Below are 14,336 nucleotides of genomic sequence, written 5' to 3' on the forward strand. Positions count from 1 at the left end.
CGCTGAGCTTCCAACCAACTCGTCGAGTCCATGCGTGTCCAGAAGTCGGGGAAAACCCTTACTGACTCGACGATTCCATGCAGAACCCAACCACGGTAAATCTTCACCAGACTCGCCGAGTCGTCTATGCGACTCGTCGAGTTCATGCAGTCCATTTCTTATACATATGTTTTTAAGCCACCCCAAAGCTCCATATTGCAGATCAAACCTCCTAGGGCATGTTTTGCACGTAAAGTTGCAAACTTTACGTGCATGCATGGTCCTAAATGCCAAAACTAGACTAAGGGAAAGGTTAACTCAAAGGGAAGGACCCAAGCTTGCCAAATGTCATAACTTTATGGCTAAAGGGACCAAGGGGAGTCCAGATTTGAATTTGCAACTTCAGATCTTGCCCCAATACTCGAAATGACTCCCAAATGTGATAAAGATGGCCCTAAACCTAAACATGAAGGGATCTAGCTAAAGATAAGCCAAGGTAACGACTTGTTACCTTCAAAATGATGCCAAGAAGAAGCAGAGTCAGATCCACAAGCTCCTCTTTGCTCCAAGCTTCTTATATTTCACACCTTCTTCACAAAATGCACTAAAAATCAGTCTTAAGCTTCACAACACTCAAGAACAAGGTTAATAGCGATTAGGGTTTCTTCTAGGCGTCAAGGGGGTGATAAGGGACTGGAGGAAATGACTTAAGGTCCTTTAAATACGGTGCAAACCCTAAAAATTAGGGTTTCATTTCCCAGCTCCTACTCGTCGAGTTTAGGTCCACCGATTCGTCGAGTAGATCCAATAACCCACGCGGGCTAACCCGCCTCTACACGACGAGTTGGGGGCAACCTACTCGTTGAGTAGGTCCATAAATATGTATATAATGCTTTAGAACTTGTACCTGGGAGTCGGGGTGTTACACCATCAAAAAATCCAATTTACCCTTCTAAAATAATTGATTCTTGCATTTGGATTGTATACCCTTCACCCTATTTTATTTCTTTCCTTTACCGCTTGTGTGAGACACACACTGAAGAAGATGAATACGAAACTTGAATCATGTGCAGGTGGTATGACAATACGAAAAACAACCCAAAATCGAAACTCAAATGATCCAGGTTAGCCATAGTAGACCTTTGAACCCACCATCTCATTTCCCTGTTCTCTGGCCAGCATCTCACTCAAAAATCAAAATAAAAAAATCGAAACTTATAGCAATCTAGATCAAGTACAAAATTCAGATACAAAAGTCAAACACAAACCTTAAACCAAAATCAGAAGAAGACCCAGAGCATGCAAATTCGTATTTTGAAGCGTATTTGGTGCAAATCGAAACAGAGCATGAAATGTTGTAGATCGAAAACATTGAAGAATGCTTAAACCAAATTAGAAGATTTTTTATCACAAGTAGATCGAAGGTGGGAGCGGAGCCTGGGCCGGAGAAGATGAAGTGGGCGGCTGAGTCATGATCGGAAAAGAAGAAGCTGGCGGTTGAGGTTCCATTTCAATGTACCACCTATAACACTTCCTTTACTGGAAAATGTACCAACATTGACGAAGGCTGGTAGGCTTAGAGAACCGACTCTCTCTCTCTCTCTCTCTCTCTAGAACACATATACACAGTTAGTTTCCACTTTTTTGTTATTGATCTGGTTAATTAACATTCGAATTCAGTGGAGGAAAAACGAGAAAGGATAGTGAAGAAGATGGGGTTGTTGCAGGTACTTTCTATGAATGAGGGGTGGTGTTTAGGTACATATTAGCGTCCGATGGAGAGAGAGAGAGAGAGAGAGAGAGAGAGAGAGAGAGAGAGTATGTTGACCCCTACATTTATTTTTTATATATAAATACTTACAGGAAAAAAAGAAAAATGGAAAATAAATATAATAAGGGCAATTTAGTATTTTTAGTTTACCGAATGACCAAAATCACAAGCAAACCAACTCAAAATGACCACCAATCCAAAAAAGTTATGGTTTAGAATAAAACCCCAAAAAATTGCATACCGGGATATTTTTGCAATTTTGTCTAATTAATATAACAAATGTACAACTGTTTGAAGTTTCGAAATGTATAATATAAGTTAACATGCATATATTAATTAGTATAACTTGAAAAGCACTGCTTGAGTGCTTGGTAACAAATTTTAAAGCAACTGAAGATACGTATAAAAAAGAGCCATGCAAATCATATATGATGAATCAACTTTGCAAAGGACTAGGCTCGACAGAAGCGTATAAGAGGAGGTCAGGGTCACACTCGAGTATGTCCATTTCTTCTTGGCCCAGCGTTACCCATGCTTCAACCCCATCACCGTTGCTTGTATCCATCAATATTATAATATTGGCATAAAGAGGAATATTGTCGTTAAAATTCCCATAGCATGACCACACTGGCCTTCCCCATCCAAAATCTGCTTCATATAACCCAGAATTACACATGCTACTAGACGAGTAGTAATCTGCATCATAGCGTGACATTTGACCCCCTAAACGTTTCATCCCATCAACAATATAATCACTCCCTTGTTCGCCTTTAAACTTCTCAAGAAATATATTGTCAACTTTCGCTATACCACCTTTAACGTGCCCAATCATGGTCTCCAATCTTAAGCTATCTTTTAATTCACAACTAGCTACACCGGTCCAACAAATGTTCCCAATAGCATTTTCTGGTAAAGGTGGCGTAAATCTTCCTCGTATATTCATGGCAAATTGCAAAATGGATGGTCTTTCTCCATGTAATGTCCTTGCAGCAGTTGTCGCGCACTTCCAAATCAGTGACGTCACTGCTACAACACGAGTGGAGGAGATAGATGATGATGCAGCTGCTTTCTCCTTTAGTGCTTGTAGTGCCGAGGAATCAAACCGAAATCTCTTGGTGGAACACTTTCCACTCTTCAACATCAAAGGCCTTACAGCTAAGAATGATAGAGGGCAAGACGCATTTGAAGCCGCTTTAGTGTTGGGATGGACTAGAGATGAAGAGACAAAATTAGGGTAAAGCATCTTCTGGGGATCTCCCTTTGCTGTAGACGCCCAAGCATTTAAGAACGTCGAGTATGTGCGACCATCAATAAGCTTATGCGAATTGTACATGGAAATAGCAACACCACCACAACTAAAGAAGTTCACTTGGATCATAACGAGATACTGTCCTCGTGTTGGCTCCTTAGAATTTAGAGGAAGTAGCCCCTGGAGTAAACTGTAATCTGGTTTGGCCACAAAACTTGAGAGATCACCATCAACTTGTGTCTCGACATAATGCACACCTTCGTCATTACATTCAATATGATTATCATCAATATACTTTCCTGCAAATGGGTAAAATCGAGTGAGTGTTTCCGACAATGAATCCCTTAACAGTTTGTATCTTTCAACCACCAAGTTGTCGATGTTGATGTTGGTGTTTCCGTTAGCATTGTTTGGATAAAAGAAAATAAATGGAACATAAGAGGGAATGTTGATTTGATCCAATGCAGAAAGCTTGTATAATCGGAGTTCATGGGGAGTTGGCTTAGCAGGCTTCACATGTTGTATAGAAATAACACGGATTCCACTTTTGCTCTTTTCTTGGACACTTTTAACACCACCATAAGTCTGCGAAAACTTGAATCTGCATTATAAAACATGAAAAATAATTGTCTTATATTCAAAAGAATGAACCCTATTTGCAACCAGAAACCAAGTTCAATTAACTTTTAATCACAGAGAAAAGTGCACGTACTCTTGAGGTATTGGACTTGGTCGTTGAGTTGAAAAGAACCGAGGTTCATAAGAACATTGCTTGGTAGTAATGAGATATGAAGCAAGTAACTGTTCACGGACAAGAAGAGACTGCTTGGATGCCTTTGAGGAGACCAACAAGCTACCGAATAGCCTTATCATTTTCACCTAAAGCCTTTTCAACTAGACTGTATATAAGATGTTGATGCTTTGTTTCTCATTTGAATCTCTATATATAGGTAAATGTATAGGAAGTAAGTTACTATAAAAAGAAAAAAAAACAGAAAGTCCATCTTGAATCTTGAATGATTGCGTGTGTATAACTATATCAATTATTATGCATGTAACTATATGAAGAAAGTTTGAGTCGCATCTTGAATGATTGCGTATGGATATATATAACTATATTAAGAAAGTTTTCTCACATCTTAGATGATTGTGTAGCATGCCTATAACTATATAATAAATGTGTGCATATAACTATATTTTGAATGATTGTGTATGTATAACAAAGAGTATATTACTAAAAAGTGAAAAACATATAATTAATTATCGTAGCACCTTGAAATCTTTAATGATTTACTTATCCCAACTAATTCCAAACAATTACCCAGTAAAATTTTCAATACAATCACATACCACCAGTATATCATATTTTTTTATTAATATTATTGGTTTGTTTCGTTTTATATCTAAATCATATGTTTTTAATCGATCAAAATTCAATACCACTCTTTTAGCAAATATATTATATTAAAATGGTTTGGTTAGTAGATTATTTTCACCCATCACAATTATTGATTTCGTTTTTACAGTACATATTATTGTTTTATGGTAGATTATTTTCTCTTTATTAAATAATTCAAGATTAATAAAAAAAATCCCCCCCCCCTAGATTTGTAATGACGTATGTTTTTAATAATTTTTAGACAAAACTTCAAAATTGGTCCCTGTGGTTTCCGGAAATCTGAAGTTTAGTCTTTAATTTTTAAAAACCTCACAGATGGTCCTTGTGGTTTCAAAACTTTTAATGTTTAGTCCTTATGGCTAACTCCGTTAGTATTTGTCCGTTAAGTAAATGGTATTTTCGTCATTTCACTACCCAGGGACCATTTATGAGGTTTTTATTATTATTTTTTTTAAAAAGAAAAATAAAAAATGGAATTTAATCTCTCTCTCTCTCTCTCTCTTATTAGCTTCGATCATCTCTCTCTCTGTCTCTCTCTCTCTTTCTCTCTCTCTCTTATTAGCTTCGATCAACTCTCTCACACACAAGACACAAATCGATAACTTATCGTCTACCACGAATTTCAGGATTAGGGTTTTTGTTTTTGTTAATTTGGGGTTTTTAGTAATTTAGTATCAGTAGTAGATTGATCGGCATAAGTTTGTAGGTAAGGTGTTTGTGGAAATTGCTCTATCCAAGTAGAAGTATTTTTCAATATTGTTTTGATTTGTGTGTAATATAGTTTAGCATTCAGATAAAGTGGCGAAGATGAGTTTGGGAACGGAGGAGGATGAGTCGGGAACGGAAATACATCTCCCAGCCGACATTGATTGGGAGATGCTTGATAAATCACAGTTCTTCTTCCTAGGCGCTGCCCTATTCTCGGTTGTGTTACTGTGAAAATTAGGTTTTCAGAGGCAAAAGCAGATGTCATTGCGAATGTTGTAGATGGGTTAAGTGCAGTCGTGGCTGCTCAAATGGTTTGAACACCAATTGATGTTGTGAGTCAGAGACTGATGGTTCAAGGTGGACATGGTGCATAGATTAGATATAATGGTATAATTGATGTATTTAGGAAGATCATTCAAACTGATGGTGTTCGAGGGTTATACAGAGGATTTGTGATTTCAATCTTGTCCGAGTCTTCCTTTGTCGCCTCCGAGACTATTAACACGTACCATTGTTGAGGCGATGCTATGGATTCAATTTGAGTTGGGGATTCAATTTCAAGGGTGAGTACGATCAATCTGTTTTTTGTTTCTAAAAATCTTTCTGCTTCATTTACTATATTTTTAATCTGGGTTTTGATTTTGGTTCAACTGTTGGATGATTGGGTGCTTTGTCGGATATACAAGAAGAATTCAAGTGCACAGAAACGCATTTCTGATGGTGCTCCGACCACCGAACAGAGCCATGACTCTTCTTCATCTTCAGATCATTTGGTCTGTGTGGTGTGGATATGTTTTGGTTGTTTTCTAATCTTTCTAGAGTTGTTTACAGTAACAGATCATGTGGGTTTCGTTTTGTTTATATGGATTTATTCATTTCTTCATCGAGAAATCTGTATGTTTGCATAATGATTTGGTTTTATTCTTTCATTTCGTTTCTTATTTATTTGAATGTTGAGTTTAAGAATCTAGTGCAAGGTGAATCGAGGTAGAAAGAAACAATCTGGTATGGAGTTTAAAGATTCATAGTTTACACACACACACACAGAGGGGTGAGGCCCTTTAATATTAAATAATTATATATATATATATATATTTAAAATAAGGCATAACTTCATAAATGGTCACTGTGGTTGTGAAATGACAGAAATGTCCTTCACTTAACGACTAAATGTTAACGGAGTTAGCAAAAAGGACCATTTGTTAAAAGTTTTGAAACCACAGGGACCATCTGTGAGGTTTTTATAAATTACGGACTAAACTTCAGATTTCCGAAAACCACAGGGACCATTTTTGAAGTTTTGTCTAATTTTTTTTTAAATGACAAAATCTAATCTATTCCTAAACTACTAGAGTACATTATAGTGTTGGTCCCTGTAGTTTGGATAGATTCATACTTTTGGTCTAATTTATGAAAAATGTACAAGACGTATCCCCATGGTTTGGAAAACTACATATATGGTCCCTGGTGAAAATAAAAATACAATTTTACACTTTTTAATTTCTTTTTCCTTTTACCTATTTACAATCCTCCCTAATAAATAAAGAACTTTTTGGCATATGTCACATTTTCATTGATTTGGCCACATGTCATTTTGTGGTTATTTTCAATTAATTTTTTTCCACACGACATTTTGTGGTTTTTTTCATTTTATTAATTTTCACATAATATTTAAATGTGATAATTACAATAAATGTAATAATAAATACATATCAGTTTCATTAATTGACTTCCTTTTTTTTTTTTGAAACGAATTGACTTCCTTCTAATTTCAAATTTTCTACATTAAAGTTTCATTAGTTTCATTTGTTTATTTATCTAAATTATTTATTTAATTTAAAAGAAAAACAAACAATTTAATTTCAATAATTCAATATTTTTCTGTTTTTTCTTATAAATTCAAACTTGTTAAATGTTTAGAATTTCATATTTTTTTTTCTTTAGAATGAATCCATGTAAGGTATTACATCTTGATAATTGAAAATTAATAAAGGACCACTCACCCCATCCCAACCCTTTTCCTTACCCCCCACCCATTCACCTCTTTCTTCTACCCCTCAATTGAAAACCATAATTGCATCCAATCTCATTAATTATATTTATAAGAGAAAACTTGAATAGTTAATGATGGGGGTTAGGTGGTGGCAGTTAACTTGTTGCACCACCACCATTTCAATGTATCAATTGTCGAGAAGGAGGGGCATGAGGGAATATTGCTAATGATAGTGATGAAAACAAGAAAGTAGGTTTTAAAATGTGTGAGAATTTAAGGTCTTATGGTGGTGGGGATACAATCGACGATCTGATGGTGGATGCCAGTGGTAAGGCGGCTGAGGAGCAGGGGAATACGATGCATATGTATTTACTACCTTTAACAGGTATTTAATAGGAAAGGTAACAGTTTTAGTCCCTGAACTTCTCATCTTGTTCCATAATCTACTCCTTCATATCATTTATTTATTTCCTACTTTGTGAGATTCCATTTTGTCTCCTTGAACTTCTATAAGTTCTCCATTTATTTAATTCTAATTACTTTAATTTACATTTTAGTATACTCATGTAGGCACATAGTCACAACAAGTTAATGATATTTTTATAGGTAACATGATCATTTTAAGTTATACGCAACAAATAATTAAGCATAAAATGACAAAAAAATTAAAGGGACTAGTTTATTAACATGTCGGTGAGTTAATTAGAAACTAGTGTCATCTTTGGCTGCTACATTCTTTCCATATCTCAAGTTTGATGCATGAATCTTAAGATTGTTTGACTAGAATTGTTGAGAATCTGTTCATATGCTCTATATATTTATACATTCATGTCTTAGTAGGTTGCCTTACCCTCTCCAAGCATCGATGACGATGCTTAATCTTAAGCTTGGTGAGGAGTCTTTGTATGTTAGTTTCTACTTTCCTCATGCATATCATCCAAAACATTTCAAAAATCCAAAAAGATTTTTCTTTTCTTATTTTCACTTTTAAGTTCATTCATTTCAAAGCTTCTAAAAAAATCACAAAAATATTTTTTTTTTCTGAATTTCTTTGCATTTCACATTGTTAATCACCAAAACAATTACAAAAATATTTTATTTTCAACTTATTCTTAATTTGTATTCCATCCAAAAACTTATAAAAATTCCAAAAAGATTTTCTGTTTTTAGCATTTTTATCTTTCTGCATTGTCAAAAAAAATTTATCCAAGACAACCTAACCTTTTCAAAAAACAGTTGAGTTGGTATGTGAGTCGTATGCCTTGAGATTAGACTTGCTTGTTTTTTTCAATACAAATTTTAAAAACAATCTAATCACACACGAACACGTCTTCTGAAGCTACTCGTGCAAAACAGAAAATGAAGGTGTTGTCAACACCGAAGCATAATAACAGGTATACGTTAGCCCTTGGAATGCACAACCGGTCTTATGATTCGTTATTGCTCAATCGAACCTAAACTCCAAATTCAATAAAAAAGGAATAAAAAATTTTAGTGACCCGAACGTTCCAACGCTCTAAAAACTCATTTCTACATATTACCTTTTAAGTACCCTGCTTGGGACATAGTTTCTAACTATACTTACGAGTCCTTGCGTGTTTACATCAATGACCTGAAAAATACCTTAGAAGTCTCTAACGGTAATAGACCGTGAAATGTCCTAACAATAGAAAAAGTCATGGACGAAAATATAAAGAATTAAGCCAAAAAAATAAAACAAAAAAATGTTGTGATCAAGTAAATAAGTGGATAATTCCACAGTTTTGAGTCAATAAATGGATAATTCCACAATTTCGAGTCAATAAGTGGACAATTCCACAATATCGATTCAATAAGTGGATAATTCCACAACAACTTGAGTTGCATAAATAAATACAATTAGGAAAACTTAGCTGCCAAAAGATCCCCTTGGACTTAGACTTGAACTTATGAAATTTGGACTGATTGTTAACTACTTTGACTGGTGTAAGTGGTATGAAACAAGTAACAAATCTAGGTAAATCCTAGGGAATTTTTAGTAAAGATTTTTTAGAAAAAGATTGTTTTTGATCAACAAATAGTTTGATTCGGTCATTGTCATGTTTTGCAAAATGAAGATGATTGAGCATATTTTCCATCATATATGTTTTCACGAGATAAGACCATAATTTGTTCCATATGCTAACCAATACCGGTAAAAGTGAACAAGTGTTGTAACTTTTGATTTTGTTGAGTTGTATTAGGGAATGGCTAAAATTCTTGTTTATAATGTTATATATCTTTATGGGGCTATTTTCCAGTTAGTTCAAGGCACGACATGTACATCTTCGACTGTGTGACACAATCAGGTTAATTGGATTAAATCCCATTTGTTTTGTTTTGTTCATTGCATTGATGTTAAAAAAATATTATCTTTGAAGCTTTCTTAATATTTTGGTACATATTTTATTTTCACTATTTTAATTTTCTTTCATTGTATGCATGCGCTCTTAAATCCCTTTAGGATATTTTTCATTTTTTCCGTTATTTTCATCTTAGTTTCTTTTTAGTCACCTATCATTTTCTTTAGGGTCATTCTTCATTTTGTTCTTTCTTGAGGACAAGAAAGTTCTAAGCTTTGGGAGGTTTGATAGGTGCATTTTATGCACCTATTTTGCACGTCTATTTCTGTCTTTACATTGCATTTTACTTCCTAATTCTTGCATTTAGTTAACTATTTGGGCACTTGCATGTCTTATTTAGAATAACTAGTATTTCATTATTTTTATTAATTTTGTAGGCATTATGGAGCTTGGAGCTTGGAGCATTGGAGCTATGGAAAAGAGCAATGGAGCAATGGATCATGAAGAGAAGATAGACCGGTATTGTCGCGGAAAAGAACTTGAAGACATAACCATAGTCATTGCATTTCATCATAACAAACGACCACATTTGAAACACAGTTCATGTCACACCGACATGGGTTGTGTTTGTCCTTTTTCATCTTATATTTGAGCAACATGACCCTGGGTAAAGCTAGACTTGATCCAAAAATCATGGCCATGCCAAAACCACATGATCAAAACACATGGCTATGCTAAAAACACATGGGCAAAAGGCATGCCCAAGCTAAAAACATATGGTCTTATTGAAAGAACATGAGTAGTTAATTGTGGAGATAAATTGGAGGACATCGCCATTTTACAAACAAGGAAGGTTTCTGGAGCAAGTTTTGGCTATTGGGGGCGATTTTGGGAGATTTCTTGGAGCTTTTGAGAAGACCAAATCATTGCAAACAATTTTTATTTCCATTTGTAAGAATTAAACACATCCATTTCCATTTTTTTGTTGGTTCATTTGTTCTTAGCCATGTGTGGCTAAGAACCCTAATTTCTAGTTCTTGTTCAAAACATGTTGATTGCTTGACTTGAAGCATATGGCTTGATACTTGATACTTGATTTATGATTCTGTTATAGTGATTATCTTCGTGTTTAAACTAGAATCCTTTAAGTTGAGTTATATTTGATGGGCTACTTATACAAATTGAATTATTGTGTAGTTAATTAACTTTTAGGAGAACCTAACCGTTCTATAAACTTAATGATTGGTAAAAAATAATAGGTTTTCTTATTGTAGAACATATATCACATGTTTTCACACTTCCGCGCGTATGAGAAGAAATGAACATTGTTGGGAAGCTTATACAAAACTTAATGCAGATTTTCAATGCAATCTAAGAGTATGTTTAGGTTGAATTAGTAAAGTTAGGTCTAGTCAAAGAGCGTGTTTTGGTTAGATAATTTGACAAGAAAGGGGTATTAGAGCGTGTTAATTAAGCCCAAAGATTCCCTGAGTAAGAACCATCGGATCATCACTTATTCCACGAATAGATAATTACCAAAAATATGAAGAAATATTTGTCTTTGAGTCAAACTAAGCATAAATAGGCATTTGAAAGAAGAAACAATTTCGATTTATATTTAGAAATTCTAATTCTTTAAATTTTTTTGGTAGAATATTCGTGTGATATTTTTCTCAGATTTTGCGCGTGTGATACATGTTCCTTCGATTTCTCCAAACAAAACTCTTCGCATAGCAACACTACAACAAAATGAAGTTAATGCAACCCCGCTAAAAGGTTGCATTAGGCCTTGAAAAAATTGCATAATGCCTAAAGCAACCTTTTACGAAAGGTTACATTAGGTAAAGCTGCATTAGATCTAAAGCAACTTTTTTCTTGGAAAATGCAACCCTTTTTGAAATAGTTGCAAATGTTTTTTAGATACAACTTTTTTAATGCAACTTTTGTTATACAAAAACAACTTATTTTTACATTTAGATGCAAATTTTTAACTGTTTTAGTTACAAAATGCAACTTTTTTTATAATCACTTGCAACCTTTATTATGTTTCTAGTAAAGAATTGTAACATTTCTATTTGATATATGCAACCTTTGTTACGTCTTTAATTGCAAAAAATGCAACATTGTTTACAGTTAAATGCAACTTTATTTTTGTGACTTTTCTAACGGCAATGCGCCATTTTTTTTCCTACTCATGTAGACACTACATATGTTTACTACATTGCTATAAATATTCATTACTACTAAAATTACACCATAACAATAATAACATAAATATCTTATACAATTTTAAGGTCTCATTTGACATGTCTAAATTCAAAATAATAACCATAATTCACAGTCAACACCAAGTTGTCAACTATAATAACAAAAAAAAAGTATTAAAAACATCCTACAGCGTGTACTAAAAATAGATAATAAATCATATTATCAACTATCGACGTGCTGAAGGTTGTTGTTCCACAAACTTCCGCATCATGGCTTCAAGGTTTTCTCGTTGGTTATTAATATCTATTCGCATAGCTTTTAATTAGTCTGTTTTATTTCATGGTCCTCTAATCTCTTTTCACATTTTAATCAACTGATTTCTTTCAACTTCATTATCTTTGAATGATCCATAAGTCCCACCGGAATCATGTATGATGCATCACCACCACCCATTTTTTTATCAATCTATTAGTAACGCCTCTACCATAAAGCGGACGATATCCATCATTCTATTTGTTCATCACAATCATATAAGGATCTACGACATCACTTCCATCTTCTAGAGGTTTGTAGTTCTGCATTTGTTCCTTCAAGATTATTCAAAGATGAATAGGATAATATTGCTAAAAACTCTACCATTAAAAAGTTGTTTATATTGTAAATAAAATTGCATTTCAATGTAGAAAAAACATTTTTTATTGTGTAAAAAACAGCCACTTGATGTCCAAAAATCTATTATAAAAAGGCTATTTTTAGTACAAAAAAATTGCATTTTAACATCTAAAAAAACTGCATTTTAACATCTAAAAAATTGCATTTATCATCTAAAAAACTACATTTTTACATATAAAAAACTGCATTTGAACGTCTAAAAACTACAATTTAACGTCTAAAAATGTAGTTTACTATCAAAAGGAAAAACCTATTGTGAAATTGAAATACAAACTTACAATTTTCTTCGCCGTGTCATCATATGTATCAACATATACACGCCCATATGTCATTTTACGTGTACGTTCAAACATTTGACTTAGAGTTGGAAATTCCTTGTTTGGATCTTCATTTTTCTGTACCCATGGTAACATAGACATTAACAATAAAGTATCAAAGTGTGGGGAAATAAAAACACAATTCACAAGCAAAATGAAGACATTACCATCTCGTCACGAATTCTAGCAAAACCTTTTAGACCAGCCGTGTGCATATTTTTTAGAGACTTGTTTATTTCTTTTGCTCGCGACAATTAGAAAACACCGTTGCATGCTACCCTTCGAATTCTTATCCTTCCTAAAATTTGCATATATACATGTTTTTAATGTAATACAAATATTATATAATGTTAAATTGTTATGAACAATTTATTATTTGAGTGGAATGTTGGAAATTACTTTAAATGGATGTTCGCATTTAACAAACTATTTATCAGGGCATACCGGCACCTACGTGATCATATATATATATATATATATATATATATATATATATATATATATATATATATATATATATATATATATTGTAGTGTATAACTTTAGGTGCATTGGGTACTACTTATACAATAAAAATATGTCATATATTAATATATATCTTATATAGAATATAAATATTAATTAATTAATAACATGTATTGAAATCTTATTCGGTTTTCGACCCAAACAAGTTTTGTCACCCAACCCAAACCGCCAACCGATTAAAGTTACCGTCTAACCCACAAACCGAACTGATACCCGGTTAAACTGAAACCAAAAAACGAATAAGGTTCGGTTCGGATGATTTCGCGGTTTAAACCGAAAAATGATCACCCCTAATCCTAACCGAAAACATAAACCTATAAGGGCCAAGACAGAAAGATTGATAAATTTTCAACCCAAATCATTAACGATGCTTTAAAGGCATCCCCATTAATTTTCTCAGATAAACCAAACACAAAACCATTTATTTTTTTTCTGCACAAATTATAATCAATCTTTTAAGGGATATATACATTAAAGTCCCAATATTTTCATCGATTTGACAAGAAAGTCCTAAACTTTATTTTTTTGACAGTAAAGTCCAAATTACAGACAATTTTTGACACTTTTCCCCTTTTTTCTCGGTTAGCCGGTAATTAGGACTTTTTTGTCAAAAAAATAAAGTTTAGGACTTTTTTGTTAAATCGCCAATTAGGACTTTACTGTCAAAAAAATAAAATTTAGGACTTTCTTGTCAAATCGTTGAAAATATTGGGACTTTAGTGTATATATCATTTTTTTTGTTAGAAAGTTAATGGTATGATACTCTTTAAGCGTAAGAGTTATTGAAACATTTTCTAGTCAGCTAGATCCTATTGAAATCCTTAACGTTTGCTTCTTGTTAAATAGTTTTTTTAATCTCAACAAACCGACATTGAAAAAAATGGAGATAATCAAGAAAGAAAGAAAGAACCAGGGTTGTGTTACCTTTTTGTAGTCCCAAAAATGGAGAAATAAGAAACCGAAAAAAAACGAAATTGCCCTTCTTTCCCTTCTCAACATTCACACCCTTTTGACTAGGCATGTGTGTTTGTGTTTGTATAATTAGTTCCCACTTTTTAGTTCAAGATTTGGCGGCGAAGCAAGAAGAAACTTTTACAAGGGTGATATATACACTAAAGTCCCAATATTTTCAACGATTTGACAAGAAAAACCTAAAGTTTATTTTTTTTACAGTAAAGTCCTAATTGAGATTTG

The 14,336-nt window shown here is 33.5% G+C and overlaps 1 protein-coding gene across 1 annotated transcript; it reads right to left on the minus strand.

Moving 5' to 3' along the window:
* Positions 1 to 2,186: 2,186 nt before the first annotated feature.
* LOC145158253 (epi-neemfruitin B 7-O-acetyltransferse L7AT-like) lies at positions 2,187 to 3,872 on the minus strand. Its single transcript, XM_079077175.1, has 2 exons — positions 3,712 to 3,872; positions 2,187 to 3,600 (listed from the first exon to the last, which is right to left on the minus strand). The coding sequence occupies exons 1-2, from the start codon at positions 3,870 to 3,872 to the stop codon at positions 2,187 to 2,189; spliced, it is 1,575 nt and encodes a 524-aa protein (XP_078933301.1).
* Positions 3,873 to 14,336: the final 10,464 nt, after the last annotated feature.

Source organism: Lactuca virosa, chromosome 2 (genome assembly GCF_052849685.1).
Source record: "Lactuca virosa cultivar CGN04683 chromosome 2, Lactuca_virosa_CGN04683_v6, whole genome shotgun sequence".
In the NCBI taxonomy this organism is placed as follows: domain Eukaryota; kingdom Viridiplantae; phylum Streptophyta; class Magnoliopsida; order Asterales; family Asteraceae; genus Lactuca; species Lactuca virosa.

What these genes read in the sequence shown, in the direction of transcription:
- LOC145158253 (XM_079077175.1), bottom strand. Translation starts at nt 3,872, where the DNA reads ATGATAAGGCTATTCGGTAGCTTGTTGGTCTCCTCAAAGGCATCCAAG. An exon ending in CCAAGTCCAATACCTCAAGA is followed by an intron (nt 3,601 to 3,711) that starts GTACGTGCACTT and finishes TTTATAATGCAG; the next exon opens with ATTCAAGTTTTCGCAGACTT.